The 17,316-nt window shown below is 33.4% G+C and overlaps 1 protein-coding gene and 1 long non-coding RNA gene across 2 annotated transcripts; both read left to right on the top strand.

Moving 5' to 3' along the window:
- Positions 1-614: 614 nt before the first annotated feature.
- LOC117113413 lies at positions 615-12,733 on the top strand. The gene is made up of 11 exons (XM_033256735.1): positions 615-705; positions 1,407-1,518; positions 3,229-3,333; positions 3,643-3,701; positions 4,227-4,405; positions 5,184-5,242; positions 6,170-6,806; positions 7,783-7,893; positions 8,818-8,921; positions 9,419-9,630; positions 11,602-12,733. The coding sequence occupies exons 1-11, from the start codon at positions 636-638 to the stop codon at positions 11,952-11,954; spliced, it is 2,001 nt and encodes a 666-aa protein (XP_033112626.1). The 5' UTR covers positions 615-635; the 3' UTR covers positions 11,955-12,733.
- A 92-nt stretch (positions 12,734-12,825) lies between these two features.
- Positions 12,826-16,024, top strand: LOC117113502. Its single transcript, XR_004446221.1, has 2 exons — positions 12,826-12,937; positions 13,369-16,024. It is a non-coding gene; the product is annotated as an uncharacterized LOC117113502 (long non-coding RNA).
- The last annotated feature ends 1,292 nt before the right edge of the window (positions 16,025-17,316 follow it).

Here is a 17,316-nt window from a genome sequence, read left to right as displayed (position 1 = left end):
ACATCCGCCACCAACAAGAGAAAACGAGGCGCATTAATGCTGAGGTTAATTTTTGTTCATGTCTTGTTAAGATAACGTATAGGGCCTACAGGCCTATGTTCATATCAGATTTCAATCCACATTAATTGTGTATTAATAATTTCCAAATTTTTATTAGGCCTATGTTTTTTGTTATACAAGCTCGATATTATTATTATTATTATTATTATTATTATTATTATTATTATTATTATTATTATTATTATTATTATTATTATTATTAATCATAAATTGACGGTAAGTCTATTTCTTACATATAATGTTTTCGTTGGTTATGTAAACCATTCTTAGTATTAACAAACTTAAAAGCTCGTTTTTAGATTCATTAGGTCTAATTACTTGCCAAGTATTTTACGATTTCGGGTTATTGTCCAAATAGTGGTCCCTTCAGGAACACTTTGATTGGTACTATAATAAAAATAAGTAGGCCTATGGCATTACTTTCTCTGTTTGTCGCTTTCGTTTTATTTTATTTGAACATTGTCAGTGCACCTCTTAGATATTTTTTTTTCTAACTTACATAAAGTGGACCGTATTAGCGCGAAATTCAAACTTTCGACACACTTCACTGCACACGCTCTCTATAGCTAGCAAGCATGGCGTCCATTGACATGTTTGTTGGTAAACACAGAATTAAAACAAACAATTTGAACCACTTGTCTAACGGTAGGTAATATCAGTTATTGCAGAAGTTACTGTCTAACCTAATCATGTTTCTACTTATCAGTCTTATTTTAAGACCAGGAATACTTGCCTCCTCTGCCTCAAATGACAGGTAAATAAGCCTAGGCTAGGCCTACTCGACAGACAGGGCGGTTGGCAAGCGCTGGCCGCTCAGATAGGCTAAGCAGAGGTAGACTGCATTGCACTTGTCGTTTAGGCCATAGGCCTAGATAATTAGTAGCGTCTAGATAATGGAGCTGTTCATTATCTAAGTCTGAAACTGTTTATTAAAAGGCATTAGTAAATTTAAGCCTGTCTATAATCCAGCATACCTATACTATAGGCTAGACTTAGACTAGTCTAGGCCCTGGTAGGTAGGCCTAGTTAGGCTAGGCCTCCTACTAGAGTACTAGGCCTACTACTACTTGTTGTAGCCTAGCCAGCTAGGCCTACTAGGGAGGCCTAGTAGTCCCAGCTTTCCTAGGGTGGACCTTGTTTTTTGAACACCACCATCCATTTCAAAATGAATTAAAGTAAAACTGGTCTTGCAGTTCTGTTTTTAAGTGCAATTAGGCCTAGATATTCATGGCCCAAGATGAAAGCACACCGATTACATCAACTTAAACTAAAGAAAGTAATAATACGGAATAGGTCTCCAGCATTTTTGCTTTTTTTTTTATTACTGTATCCTTTTTAATTCTCAGCATTTCACCATTATTATGGAGTTGTTGTTTTTGATGGTAGCACCGTTCTTCTGGTAGCGTGCAGTACAGATGGCTTGGTTCCTGGGAAGCCATCAAAATTGGGTGTTTTCAGGTAAATGTTATTGTTTTTAAAATGTATTATGTGCTACAAGGAATGCAATATTAAAGTTTACAAATCATAAATTACTAGTAGGCCTACCCATCTCCCAGTGTTGCATTCATTTCGTTGGCTCAAATTCTGCAAATTTTATGCTTCGTTTTCTCGGGTTAAAAAAAACATCCTCAAAGCATCTACTGATATCGTACAGTATAAATTTAAAGTTTGCCCTGTACATCTGCTGAGTCTATTGCTTTTGACGTCAACAGCAATGTCTGTTGGAATTGTCATAAATATCAATTGAGTGATTGATTCTTGATTGATTATCGGTTTGACTAACTAATTGGTTGATTAATTGATTATTTTCTTGATTTGTTAATTTAATAATCAAATGAGCGATTGATAGCTACTTTGCTTAAATAGAGTGAGTGATTATTAAATATTTGACTAATTAATTGGTTGATTAATTGATTATTTTCTTGATTGGTTAATTTAATAATCAAATGAGCGATTGATTGTTACTTTGCTTAAATAGAGTGAGTGATTATTAAATAGTTGATATAATTTGTTACTAATTTTTTTATTATTTGATTGATAGATTAAATTATTAACTGATTTATTGATTAGATTTGAGATACAGTAAATCCATTGTAGTTTTATTATCATGTGATATCATGTAGATTTATAACTAAACTATTTAACTTGTGGCCGAGTTGACTTGTGGCCGAGTTGACTTGTGGCCGAGTAGAACGTAGCCAATTTTTTTGTGGCCGAGTTGACTTGTGGCCGAGTTGACTTGTGGCCGAGTTGACTGTGGCCGAGTTGACTTGTGGCCGAGTTGACCTGCACCCCTTGTTGTAGCCTAGCCAGCTAGGCCTACTAGGGAGGCCTAGCTTTCCTAGGGGGGACCTTGTTTTTTGAACACCACCATCCATTTCAAAATGAATTAAAGTAAAACTGGTGTTGCAGTTCTGTTTTGAAGTACAATTAGGCCTAGATATTCATGGCCCAAGATAAAGCACACCGATTACATCAACTTAAACTAAAGAAAGTAATAATACGGAATATGTCTCCAGCATTTTTGCTTTTTTTTATTACTGTATCCTTTTTAATTCTCAGCATTTCACCATTATTATGGAGTTGTTGTTTTTGATGGTAGCACCGTTCTCCTGGTAGCGTGCAGTACAGATGGCTTGGTTCCTGCAAAGCCATCAAAATTGGGTGTTTTTAGGTAAATTTTATTGTTTTTAAAATGTATTATGTGCTACAAGGAATGCAATATTAAAGTTTACAAATCATAAATCACTAGTAGTAGGCCTACCCTACTACTAGTAGTAGAGTGAGTGATTATTTTGATATAATTTGTTACTAATTTTTTTATTATTTGATTGATGGATTAAATTATTAACTGATTTATTGATTAGATTTGAGATACAGTAAATCCATTGTAGTTTTATTATCATGTGATATCATGTAGATTTATAACTAAACTATTTATTTTTACTATGACAACATCAACATTGTTTAAACCCAGTTTAATATCCTTTGTCGATTAATGATATAATAATAATTCTTTATGGATCCTCATTCTAATATAAAATCAGAAATTCGGGCTGGGCCCTGGAGACCCGCTATAGACGCATTGCAGCGCCACAGATCTTTTAACTAATAAAGAATAAATTATATCTTAGTGTAACTATGACAAATATATACTTTGCATTTCAGCGATAATGTGGAGAGTGTGGCATGGAGTAATGCAACATCAATGAATGTTTACTTGAGCGTTCAGCTCAGGTCACAGGTCAATATCTTCAAAGTAAGCAGTGACAGGTAATCAAAAAGGCAACATACAAGAAGTAGTATTTGTACTTGTGATTATGTGATAACAGTCACATTATATAGCCTCCTACATCAGCTGCCAGAGGGCTTAGAATTAAGCTTGTTCAGTTTTATGAAAAAGAAGAAGAATGATTAGTCTCTGTAGAAGTTCACATCAACATTTGCAGACCCCAAAAAATGTCAACAAGTGACAGTTTACGAAAGATATACAAAAGATGAATAGAAGAAAAACTTTGTGTGTTTTTTAATCTCTCTTTAAGTTGCATATATAGTTGTGAATTCTCTTTTTATCTATTTTAGTGAGTCTAAACCTGTGTTTACTCAAGTTTTAACCTTTGACCTACAATCAAAATCAGCAGGTAAGTTATAATAGATTATTAGTGATAACTATCCATACAATTATTGTTTTAAATGATCCTTATTTTTACCTTTGTAATTATAGGCAAAAAAAGTTATTGTGTTTGTGACATTTATTAGCAAGCAACAAAGTTTTGATTCGAATTTATGTAAAAAAAAAAACTGAAATATTTTTATATTTGTAGTTTTAAGTTCTAATGATAATAAAATCACCATCTTATTTTGGCTTTTATAATTTTGCATGTACTTTATACTTAATTTGTGTCTTAACTCTTTTTTGACGACTTCTAAACAGGAGGCCTATGCTTAACGTTCCCTTATATAGGCCTCCTTCCGTGCTTTTGTAATTTTTTCCTATGCTTGCCTTTAACTTGTTCTCTATATGTTTTATGTGTGAAAAACCGAATAAACTAATGAATATATTAATATCATTATTTGTTATTGTTTATTATTGTTATTGCTATTATTTTATTTATTATTGATACTCTTCTTATCAATATAAATTGATAATATTATTTGGAATTCAGGATGTGTTTGGCATACCAGGAAACCAGTTATTTGCATTCTGCATAAAGACCACGTTGTCATTCTCAATGTTGCTACAAAAGAAACGCAGAAACTCAGATGTAATGGCGGCCAAGTCAAAACGGGAGTATGGATGCCAGATGGCACGAAATTAATAATCGCAATCAACTCCACTCTGAAGGTATTTCAAATGTTCACACTATAGCCTGGTACTCGCTGCATCTGGCGGGTGTTCTATGACGAAGTCAACGCCACGATGCGTGCACAGTGAATCGTTTAGAATGATGGTGCACACTGCCACCAACAATCAGCGGATAGTGTCGCGTTGTGTAGCGCTCGCAGAAAGTGGAGTTGGATTTGTCGTACGATGCAGTGAGTGCCTAGCTTTTACCGATTTTGAAATATAGTAACGTAACAATTTTTTTTTTTTCATGCATTCGTTCTGGTTTATCATTAAACTATTAACAAACATTGATATTGCGGCATTGCACTAAATTACATCAAACTAACAAAAAGACGAGCAATAATTGGATTTGTTAAAAAATAGATACCTAAGAATATAAACAATAGAATTAAAATTAACCATGCAATTTAAATTTACAACATTGAAACAAGTTAACAATTTTTAGGTTATGTAAAACTAAATCAGTATGTGAAATATCACTGGGTAACTCTGTGATATTTTGGGAAAAAACTAAGCAACATCAAGGTCTGTTTTTTTTTTTGTTTTTTTTTTTTTGGTTGGGGGAGAGGGTGGGGTAGTTTTCTGCACATTCCATTTGCTATTCTTCATGGAAATCATACAGTCCTTAGCTATTCTCAGATAGGCTGTAATCAGTGTAAGTAGGCCAAAATGAATTTCGCAAACCAATTAAAACCTTTGTTTTATATTTTAAAATCATATTTTAATTAATTAAGAATCATTCATATAGTAATATAGCTTTTTCATTTTTATTTAGGTATTTAGCTGGGACGATTCTTCTGCATCTGAAGTTTACGAATTTGGACTACAAGATGAGTATGTCATTTAAATAATTCTGTATTGAAATTTTTAAAGCAATAGAGGTTGTGATGCCGTCTGCTGTTTGTCAGTTGCAGTCTGAGTGGATCGTCATTAAAATTGATCCATTGTGCGCGCATCACAGTTACATTCTCCATAGAATCGTGTCAGCTGTCGACCATCAGACGCAGTGTGTGCCAAGCTTATGTAGAGCCCAGATGGGCAAAATGCGATCTGACCGATTTTTTTGCAGCCCGCTATTTGTGCGGCCCGTCAAGCAACATTGGCTAGAAAACACCTTGTTTTTTTACAGCCCCACATACCGAACATTACAACTGAAGATAAAGTGGTGTAAAAGCAGTGCTTGGAGGATTTTGGATGCCCGCTGGAAACATCAAAGTTTGGGTGCGCCCCTTGGAGTTAAATGAAAAAGTCACTTTGGCCCTCCGACCGATTTTTATTCCCACCTCTGATGTAGAACATCTCGTGTAATGTTTTTCTTGTGAAGGATTATCTTTGGTCCTTGTGCCAGCAGTTGGATAAAAAATGATAAACAGTATTCACAAAAAAAGAATACAAACAGTATATATTTCACACTGAAAGTTTACATAGTCTACCAGTAGAGGCACAGGGGGAGGGAAGGGGCATCCTCCCACAGATATTTTCCTGTACTCTGTTTCCCCTTCCTCCAATCATATCAATCACTTTAGTGAAGTTGATGCAGGGCAGTTGCTTATCCAGTAGTGTGCTTATCATGATCTATACCAACAATGTTGTTAACTTTTCCTTATCTCTTAGCTTAAATTATATCTCCGGTCTGCTATGGGAAGACATATTTCCCCCACCCCCTAAAATTTTACCTTACCCCCCTCACTTCCCCACCCCCCGCCCAGATTTCAGACGCTGGCACCGCAACTGTACTCTACACTTTGTCTTCTCTTTCAGAATTGGTGGAATACGCAATATTGTGGCAATATCAAGTGAATTGGTTGCAATAGCAACTGATCTCCCTCTTGAACGTCTGATTATGACATCAGGAGATGATATGTTTGCAGTTCCAGAAATCAAAGGAAATGAACTATCAACAATAGGTGAGAAGAGTTTGCCACTCACTGATAAAAGAATGAGGAGGTATCATGAATCAGAACATGAATCCTCTGAAAACAGATCTGATGATGGTAGTGCAAAAGCTGCTTCCAAGATTCCATTTGATGTTGGATGCATTGAAGTGCTTCAGGCGAATAGTCACCAAGAAAAAACAATTGCATCATTGTTAAGAGATAAATTAGACTTGAAAAGCAAAGGATCTATCGACCTTACTGAGTTGTTGTCCAAAGCTGCTAAGCAAGGCTCCATGCAGACTCTTTCTGGTGTCCAGCGTGTCAGGACGTCAGACGAAAGTGGTAAGGTTAATCAGAATGCAAGAATCTCTTCAGAGACGTCTGGGGAATACGAGTCTTGTAGGATTAGTGACGATAAACGCAGGCAGAATATACTTGATTTGACAAGTATAAGGACTGTAGATACAGAATGCAAAGGACACAGTTCAACAGATCTTTTACATTTTACAAGAAAACAAAAGGTATCTATAATCTACGATATTCTCAGTAAGCATATTGTTTGACCCAGTTAATGTTGATCAGTTTATTTTAGGCTCATTAAACTTTGGAGTCAAAGGTATGAATACCATTCTCTCATTTGGATTGGGTGTTCAGCCATTGGAATTAGACAACCGATATTTAAGCTGTTAACTTTTGGAAGTTTTCTGTATGTTACATTTACTGATGATCTCTGACAGTTCGTAAAGGATTTTTCAACCTGAGAATGTGCTTTAGAAATATAATTTTTTGCTGCGATGATGATCTCTAGGAACACGTGGCTGATTGATTAATAGTTGATTAATTAATAAATCTTTTTTAGCTCTACTGCCTCTGTTACACTGCCCTCATGAGGCTGATTGATTAATAGATCTTTTTTAGCTCTACTTCCTCTATTAGACTGCCCTAATGAGGAGCTGTAAAAACGCTCGGCTGAATAATAGTCGATTGATAATAGATCTTTTGTAGCTCAATCGCCTCTATTATACTGCCCTCATCAGATCTTTCGAGATTACGAGAATTTGAAACTGAGCTCCATGCTCAGTTTTTTTTTTTCTTTATGCCTCCGTTTTTAGAGAGGGATGTGTGACATATTGGTTACACAGTCCACCTGCATTCTACTGGCTATTTACACTCTCTTTTTGCTCATGCAATATTAGTCTACTTTTGTGCTAGGAAAAGTAAAGGTTCACTACAACCCTAATCAAAGAACAGTAGAAGTTCTAGGACTGGTGTACCATTTCCAATACTATAATTAATCTAATTATGATATATAATTAAAGTCAACTAAATGTATATATACATAAAATAAATATTTACAATACTGTAACTTGATTTTGTGAATTGTCTTCAGTTAATACAGTAATACCAACAATTGAAATTCCTATATTACATTTGTGGTTTTTGGTATATTATTTGTGGAAATTATATTTAATTTGACTCTTTTCTTATTATTTGCAGGAAAATGTTAAAGATTCCAGCTATTTAATAATTTTTGATTTGAAACATGAAAACAGTGTCTCAAAAGTGAGGGTACCATGTATTATTAATCCTGATCTTCTGCTGTACATGGTAAATATCAGAAACTTATTTATAATTTTTATCTGTCAGATTTTAACTGACTTTATTTTGATCAGACTTGTGATGAATACAAAATATTTGCCCTCCAAATTCCATTCAACAGGCACTTCATGTTTTTTAGATAAGACCTCTGCAGAGTAAAGTACCTACCACCGAAACAACGGATGCATAGTCTGGTTAGGCTGCATGGTTACAAACGGGACAGTCCCGCATTTTAATGTAATTTTAGATTATCATAAATTTGTCATGCATTTAGCACAAGTCTATGTGTGATCACTTAATTACCACGAATTCAGGTAAAAATGTATTTAAAATTCGAAGAAATGGTTTTATTAAAAATTATATAAACAGTCATGCATTAACTTGAGTCATAAGAAGGCTTTCGTTGTCTATTTCGAGAATCAATTCACCGAGAAATTTTCTCTTTCCCAACCAAAGCAACCCAGCCAACCACGCACTTAGTAGAATCTAGGAGGCTTGTGAGGTCTTGCGCGTTCATTGGCACAACCAACCATTGATAATATGTGACTGAACCCTGAATTCCCACAGGGGCCCTGGTGGTCCCCCATCCCCAGCCGATTGGTGTATAGTCACGCATTTCAAATCTCATGTTAATAAATATGGGTTGGGGTGTGCGTGTCATTATTATTAGGACCTTAGTGGGGTAACTTCCCAACCCTTGGATGGCTAGATTTAATAGGGTGGTGTATGCGAGTCAATAGGACATACCCCATGATAAATTGTATCCATTTAGACATATGTTTTATTTTTTGTCTTGCCTTTGTATTTTGTACTGTTGTTTTGGGTAGATAAATAATAGCCCCTGATGGATTATGCAGTAATAAGAGTTGAGATTGAATTAAAGATTTAATGAATTAGATAATTGAAGAGTGTATTAAAATTATATCATTTCAGCCAGGATGTCATTGTATAGTTGTTGGAAGCAACTCTCAACCTAGACTTCCTGTATTCAATTGGAAGCACGAGCTAACGCAAAAAGATAACTTGGTAAGTGTCCGGTGACACTTGCTCTTAATTCTCCTCATTTCAATTTACTTTTCCTCTTTTAGATTCTTTTGATATAATTTCAAATCACTCTTAATTCAATTCATATAAAATTGCATTATAAAATTTACAAATACTGTATATTACAACAGACAGCATAATAATTTACTATGTTTAAAATATATCACTATACCTAATGTTTATGTATCTACATGTATTATACATTCTTAAAAAATTCATTGATGTGGAAGAGAATGAGAAACATACAGCATTAAGACACATGTAAAATACTGTACCTGTATTATTATTATTATTATTATTATTATTATTATTATTATTATTATTATTATTATTATTATTATTATTATTACTGTTATAATTATTTTTTGTTATTATAATTTACGTAGTGATGGTGGTAGTATTTTTAGTAGTAATGAGTAGTGGTAGTATGGTAGTGTTATAATTAATTTATTAACTAATAGCCCTAATGAAGTTATTTTAGTTAATATAGAATTTCATATCACCCATATCTTACAATACTCTATCATAATCTGAAGGAGCTGCCTCCAGATGAAAAACCTGTAGGTTTGGCAGCGATGCCATCTGGTGATGTAATGGTGATGTCTGCCAAAAGTGACCAGCTGCATCAGGATAGAGCTTTCCTGCACACATATCAGTTTGCATCGGTTGACATCAACCTTAGAAAACTGACCATTAAAAAAGGTACAGTGACAGACTTCTATCTCCATAATCATACAAATTCTTTAATCGCTATTGTTTGCCTCGTAATATCAAATTGCGGTAAACATTTTTCTGGAAGGTCAGTGTTCTTATATTAAGTTGATCTGCAACTACAGATCTTCCGTAGTTGCAGACATTTTGGTTTTATTAGGGAAATACGGAAATAGAATAAAATACTATGAAATAACCATATTAGATGCAGAAATATAACTATCTAGTGTATCAAAAGTCCAGGACAATGAGTTTTCCATCAAGACTTTCAAACGTAGTTCTCCCAAAGCTGTTTTAGCTGTCAATATTACCAGGAAGAATAACTGGCCAACCAGTAAAAGTTGTGTGTTGGTATAGTAAAAAAACAGGCCTAGGTAGCTAGATTATAAACAAGATAAACAAAACGATCGGCACAATAGGCAGTCTGGCCAATGCGGCACCTTTGAAAGAATAATTAGTTGGATTAGTTTAATATCTCTTAGCTAATTTGTTATTGTTTAATGAACATGTAGCCGCTCAAAATACCAAGGTCTTTGTTCAGACCCTGTGTATAAGTGTTAAGCCTTAAAAGCCAACGCATCTCATACATTTTCTATCTTTGGTGGATTTATATCCATGTCCTATGATGATAAATTTCAGGCTTTAATTTTGTAGTCTGGCAAGTTTAATAAAATGTAGACTAGTATATATAGTGAGCCATAAATCCAATTTATCCTGCAAATTGTTTTTGACATTCAACAACTTGAGCCATAGATCCAATTTATCCTGCAATTTGTTTTTGACATTTGACACACAATTTGTACTTTTTATTAATAAGCTCTCTTAATACCAGGGTTACAAGTTCATATTTCCTAGGTTACAGGCCCAGGGGAGCCTACTGAGCAATTACATTTATGTTTAAAGTAGCTTTAAGACGAAAGAAATCTAAGCATAACAAAAGTGGCAAAAGTGCACATAGGTATCCAATTTTGAATAACTTGTTTTATATTCATGAGTTTTAACAAAAAGAATATTTAAATACAGATACTGTATAGTTTCATCATTTCTAGTCTTGCAATTATTACTGTAAATCATAATAGGGGCCGTTTTCAATAATGTTGTAATTGCTATGGATCATTGAGGTTTATTGGTGAATATATTATATCATCACATTATCCTTTAATAAAATACAATAAGTAAAGTAAATTAAAATGTGGGGATCTGTATATCATTGACATTGTCCAAAAGTGTCAATGTGAATAAAAATAGGGTTGGGAACGACTGTATTTCATAACTTGTATTTTCTGTATAATTTGTGGCTCGGCTTACTCAAGTCTATGACCAACGATTATTAATATACAAGGTAAATAGGGTCAAAGGTTAGAAAGGTCATTTTTTGTTTTGTTATTTGTAAAGAAATGTTTCATTAAAGCAAATTTAAACATGCACATGGAAACTAACATTTTTTGTATGTGCATTAGGTTTGTTGCTAAGTGCATTTTGTAATAATTGTTCACTCTGTGCAGTTATGCTGGATTAACTGTGCCAAGTATGTAATTTAAACTTGTGCTATTAAATATTGATAATTATATAATTAAAAACAATCTCTTCTACTGGACTCAAATATTGATACTTCAATTTCTCATAATTAATTACAGGAAATTATTCTATAGCTCATTGTTTATGAATATAATTATATAAAATTAAAACATGTTTAATATTTTGCCTCCTTCTTCACAGACTTTGTAGGAATAAGTCACATATCACTATTACCATCCTCTACTATCTGGGAAATTCCAACTCATTTGAAATACATCTCATAATCATATATTCAAAGGTCACAATATGTTATGTGAATATTATTTTTTTTATTATTATTAGTAGTAGTATTTTATGTATATTTTTGATATTATTATCATCATTTTAATTAAATTATATTTTGTTTTTTATTTATTATTTTTTGTTTGTTTGTTTTCTATCCAGAAACCCTTTCAGATGTTAAATCATTTAGGAAAGTTGTTGAGTTACCTTGCTCTGACCTATGCTTGCATGTACCACTACATGCAGAAAACATTAGCTCTGATATACAGTGTTTGCATCTACCTGCACAAGACATTCTTCCAAGTAAATTTGAAGCAGGCAACAAGAAAATCATTGAAGAGATGAATATTAAAGAAGAAATCAGTGCGAAGGAATTGATTAATATTCAAGAAATTCTTCCTCAAAAAGATGTTGGAGTGCAGTGGGAATCCAACAATTATCCACTTGCAGAATCTGCCCGTAAGACATTTTTATATGTATTATTTGGAACTATGAGAGATGAATTAGGTGAATAAGTTAAACCCAAAAAACATTGGGTGTAAGAATTGAAGGTTAGAGTACTTATGCAACAATTGTAGATAAAGTACGTACATTTTCATTGATTCATATATTTTGGCAACGGAGAATCATAAAGAATTTTCATTTCAGATTGTTCAGAACAAACATGTTTCTATTTTCTCTAATGCAACATTTTGGCCAAATTTGACCAGAAATGGCAATTCTGACCTTTGACCCTAGATACACAGCATATCCATATTTCCAAAACTGTAGGTCCTAGAGACCTAATTTTAGCCTCAAATTTTTCAGTGTGTGTTTCTATTTGCATTTATGACTCTTTTGTCCAAAAGTGAATGGAAATGACATTTCTGACCTTTGACTATAGGTACTCTGCTCATGCTAAATTAATGAACTGAAACTGTTGTACTGTAATTTGTGTAGTGATAGGTGGAGTAGCCATGCTTGCGACACATACAATACACAAACAGATTGTATCTACAATAATGTATGTAGAAGTGTTTATTTTACTGATTGGTACATCATATATACAAGTGTTAATGAATATTCATAATTCATTTGGGTACATCATCATCTTGTTGGAATGCAGGATAGAGACCTAGTTCTTGGGTCTGCATTCTTTGCATCGGTCAATTAACCACTAAATGTAACTACTAAACTATTTTTGAGTTTCTTCACCTTGGTGACTGTTAGTTTCACTAACTCTAATTAATGTAATAAATATAGGGATATCAATAGCAGATATCAGAGCATAACCTACACAAATCCAAACACAAACCAAGTGCTGTCTCCTGACCAATGATACAACAAACTATGGCTGTTACAGTCTTTATTTGTAATTTTCCTGCAGCTTTAATTCAACTTTATTATTCTAATAGAGGAATTTGTATCTATAAATCATTTGTACTTGAGTCAGAATGTTACCTGGCAGTTGGTGATGTGAAAAAGGCATTCAGGATGTCTGAAGTTGAGATTAAAATTGGTAAGAATAATACTAATTGCTAATAAAATATCATATATATAAGCAGCAGCATCATTATTGCCATTGCCATAATTATCATCATCATCATCGTCATCATTATCATCATTGTGTCATCACTTTAACATTATGTGGATGATGTCATCAATAACCTCCAGGGATTCTTTCATACCCAAAACAATCTGCTATAGGAGTCAAATCAAAGAATTTGTTGAAGCCACTATTTAAGCAGATAAACCACTAAACCACGGTCACCACTTCTTGTGTTGCTTCTTATTGAGGCATCAAAATTGTCATTGCAGCCTGCCATAATCCACAATTATTAATATGTCCAATAGAGAATGCAAATCAAATTTGAAATAATATGTTAGCCCAACGAAGATAGTTTATTGTGACTTTCACTATTGTACATTGTTTTTTATTTGCTTTTTCAGGTACCAAATGGGTTTACCTTCTTGAAGATAAAGATGGCTTTGCTAAGATGAGATTCAAATCTGGAAGTACTTATCAGCTGCAAGATTGTCATCATTTTATTCCAAGTACAAATAAATGAGGGTCACCAGAGATCAATTCTATAGACATTCTCCAGGATTCATAAATTTTAACTATAATTGGTTGAATAATAAAGATAATAATATGTTAGAATAATATAGCACTTTATGCCATCAAGGCTTCTAACTGCTTCTCATTACTACCCCTGTCATTGGATCCTATGGTTGTAGTGGTGGAACAAGGCATAGAATAAGAACTCTAAATTGAATTAAGCCAAGTGTATAATTTGGCTGTTACCCGGGTGTACTGGTTTATACAGCCCATGTGAGCGACTAACGGGAATGGTTGGTACCATTTTTTAGGTGTAGATCAGACATAAAGTGGATTAGATGAGACTATTGACAATAAACACCAATGACAACCCACAAAATTCCAAAGAAGACTTACTTCTAGCCGAGTCCTTGTGGTGGTGATTGGCAGTACAATCCCCTACACTCTCCAAAGAGTTTAGGCCTATTGCATTATTTATGTGCACTTGCGGAATATTGCATATAGGACAAACGGCTTACAAGTCGCAATGTAAAGGGCTTTTATTTTAGGTTGATATTGTGGGTGGAGTCAAGAATAGTAAAGCATTTGAATTTGATGTGTTTTTGCATTTAACAGATTTTAAAGATGTTGAAATATGTGTGATGACTTGTCCTGAACTATATAAATCCAATTACACTACATAATCATAATGTTACTATTTGTTGATATACAAAAGCATTGTTAATAATAATGCAGTACATATTGTGTACGACAAATATATAAAATATTCAATTTCAACAATAATAATTGTTTTCTGTTATATTTTGATTAAGGATTTTGTCCACTTGTTTTTTAATGTAGAATCGATTATGCTACAATAAGAGTAATAATCTTATCCTCTTTCAAGAGTATATGTTGAGTATTGTTTAAATAGATTAAGTATAATTATGACTTCAGTTGATAAGGCCATGTAAAATAAAATAATTGGTTAGCATCCCCACTCTACTATCAAAAAGGCCACCGACCCGATTTTTTTTTTTGATTTTTTTTTTACAATACACTCACAAACTCAATTTAATATAGGTTTGTTTACCACCCGTCCCCACACTAGCCAGTCCACTTGCAGTTCTATGCTCCACTGTTGTTCTATAGGCCTATACTGTAGCCACATATGGTATCCATGATGCCTGTTGTGTTGAGGAGTGAATGATTATGTCCTCTGTCAAGAGTATATGTTGAGTATTGTTTAAATAGATTAAGTATAATTATGACTTCAGTTGATAATCATGTCGAATAAGTGTGACCTTCAATATTAAAGTTTATGCTACAGAGTGTTTTCTAGTAAACAGTTAGGTATGTAGGTTTTATATAATATTGTACTTGCATTTACTATAATAACAGTTTGCAACCTGTCATTTAAATTCATGAAACATGTAGTTCGTGTATATAATTCAGTTGTTGATCCCTATTGTTTGATCATGGAGGAATTAGTTTATATGTATTTTATTTATTTATTATCCCAGCCAACAGCAAACATAAAATTCGCCACTTGCAGGAGGGAACACAAACATCGAACGGATACATAAATATAGTAAACATGAAGAATACAAAAAAAATATATATATATACAAAAAATAATAATAATAATAATAATAATAATAATAACAATGTGATAATAATATCAGATTAAGTTTGCCTAATATATAAAATATTTCTAACACTGTTAAATTATCACTAAAAATAGCAATAATATTGTCATGGCATTAATTTTTTATGCACTTATCATACTATTAATTCCTTTCCAGATTATCAAATTTTCTTTTAAAAAAACTGTTGTATGTCCATATAAAGTCATGATGTGCCTATATATGGTCTTGATGCGATGTCATCATGCCCATATTTAGGCATGTCACATGTTTTTGTCTATAAAATTTGATAGTCTGGACAGGGCTTTAGTCTGTTCATTGTATCAAATGCATAGTAATGCAGCAGTAATCAGCGCATGGTGTGGACACACCTTATTATATAGTTAACTAATTTATGTAAATGTGCGTTGAATTTAGGTCTGATTGTGAGACATAGCTTGGGACATAGCAATGGACTGACAGGGGTATACAATCGTCATAAAGCCATTTACAGTATTATGGTTCAATCAATCCAGACGGCTGTTTATAGCAACATGCCCTGTGTGAAAAATATTTTTAAATGTTAGGTACTGGCAATATTCGAAACTTGATAAGGTTTTAATTATAACAAATAAATGTATTAGCAACATTGGAATGATCATCAAAATAGTTACTGCAAATCACAGTTAGGGGCAGCTATATCACATCGTATCATTATCAAGAATGTCCTAAAGTGACCGTGCGAAAGAAAAGGGTTTGGAGGCCACTATTTAATTAAATGTTCTGTATAATGTGGGCCCATATGCCTACTCAAGTCTCCATTTCCAACAGTTATTAATATACTGTACCAGATAACTAAAAAGGTAAAACATGGCATTTTTGTTTTGTTATTTTTAAAGAGATGTTTCATTAAAGCAAATTGAAATATGTCTGGAAACTACAATTTTGTTTTACGTGCATTTGTTTTAGGGTTGTTGCTAAGTGCATTTTGTAATCGTTCGCTTTGTGCAGTCATGCATGAAAGTGGCAATAAGGCATCATACATAATGCAGTCAAAGCTTGTGCTATTCATTATAACTGATAATTATATAATTAATGAATAAATCATCTTTCCTATAGCTAGACTTACTTCTAAACATTGAAACATTAAATTCAACTACTCAAATAATTACTGGAAGAAAGTTAAACCTATAAAGTTATACTGTACATCATTCTATAGCTAATTATTTATAGAATAGTATTATATAACAATAAACATAAACACATGTTTTATTATTTTTGCCACCTTGTTTAGGTTTTGTGGGGATAAGTCACTTGTCGATAAATAGTCCCTCTACTATCTGGGAAATTCCCACCTATTTAACATACATCTCATATCAATATGCTAAAGGGTCACAATATATGATAACATTAATATACATATATTTGCATTATTATTTTATTTATATTTTTTATATTATAACAATTCAATTAATATATTTTGTATTATATTATGTATCCAGAAAAATATTCAGATGTTAGATAATTTAAGACAGATGTTGAGTTTCCTTGCTCTAGTGACCTGTGCTTGCATCTACCACTACATACGGGAAACATTAGCTCTGACTGGCACTGCTTGCATTTACCTACATAAAACATTCGTACAAATAAACTTGAAGCAGACAACTTCAGGAAAATTATTGAAGAGGTGAATCATTAAAGAAAAAATGATTGCGAAGAAAGAGTTTACTATTCAAGAAATGCCTCGTCAAAAAGACGTTGGAGTGCAGACGTGTGAATCTAAAGATTATCCCGTTCCACCTAATATCCGTAAGACATTTTTTTATAAGTAGGCCTATATTGGAATATAAGAGAGCAGGGGCGCCGGTGTGGTTTTGGGGGAAATTGTTGGGGAGAGCTGCCTCCCCCCTCCCCCAACCCGGTCGGGGAGAAAAACAGAATTTGTCAGGGAGAAAAAAATCACATTTTTTTACATGTCAGCAGACTCTAAAATCGATTAAATAACCATTTGTCATATCTCGGGGATCACCCCATTAATCACTTCCCTCGCCCTGTCCCCTCCCCCATTGGGAAAATCCTGGGCTCGAGCCACGGAATCCTTCACAGTCTCAATATATGCAAGAAATACTTGAGTGAAGCCTCCCATGGCTCACGCTAGTACTTTTAAAAATGCTGTCCAATATTTATTATATAACAATGCTATACTATTACACACACACACACACACATATATAT

The sequence above is a fragment of the Anneissia japonica genome, unplaced genomic scaffold (assembly GCF_011630105.1).
Source record: "Anneissia japonica isolate Jap-2015-1 unplaced genomic scaffold, ASM1163010v1 scaffold493_len2256704_cov171, whole genome shotgun sequence".
Lineage (NCBI taxonomy): Eukaryota > Metazoa > Echinodermata > Crinoidea > Comatulida > Comatulidae > Anneissia > Anneissia japonica.
The sequence above is the reverse complement of the archived record's forward strand: the minus strand, read 5'-3'. Positions and strand labels throughout refer to the sequence as shown.

Bases quoted from the DNA above. Each gene is read 5' to 3' on its own strand.
- LOC117113413 (XM_033256735.1), top strand. From the start codon at position 636: ATGGCGTCCATTGACATGTTTGTTGGTAAACACAGAATTAAAACAAAC. The intron at 6,807-7,782 runs GTATCTATAATC...TATTATTTGCAG, and splicing joins ATTTTACAAGAAAACAAAAG to GAAAATGTTAAAGATTCCAG. The intron at 9,631-11,601 runs GTACAGTGACAG...TTTTCTATCCAG, and splicing joins AAAACTGACCATTAAAAAAG to AAACCCTTTCAGATGTTAAA.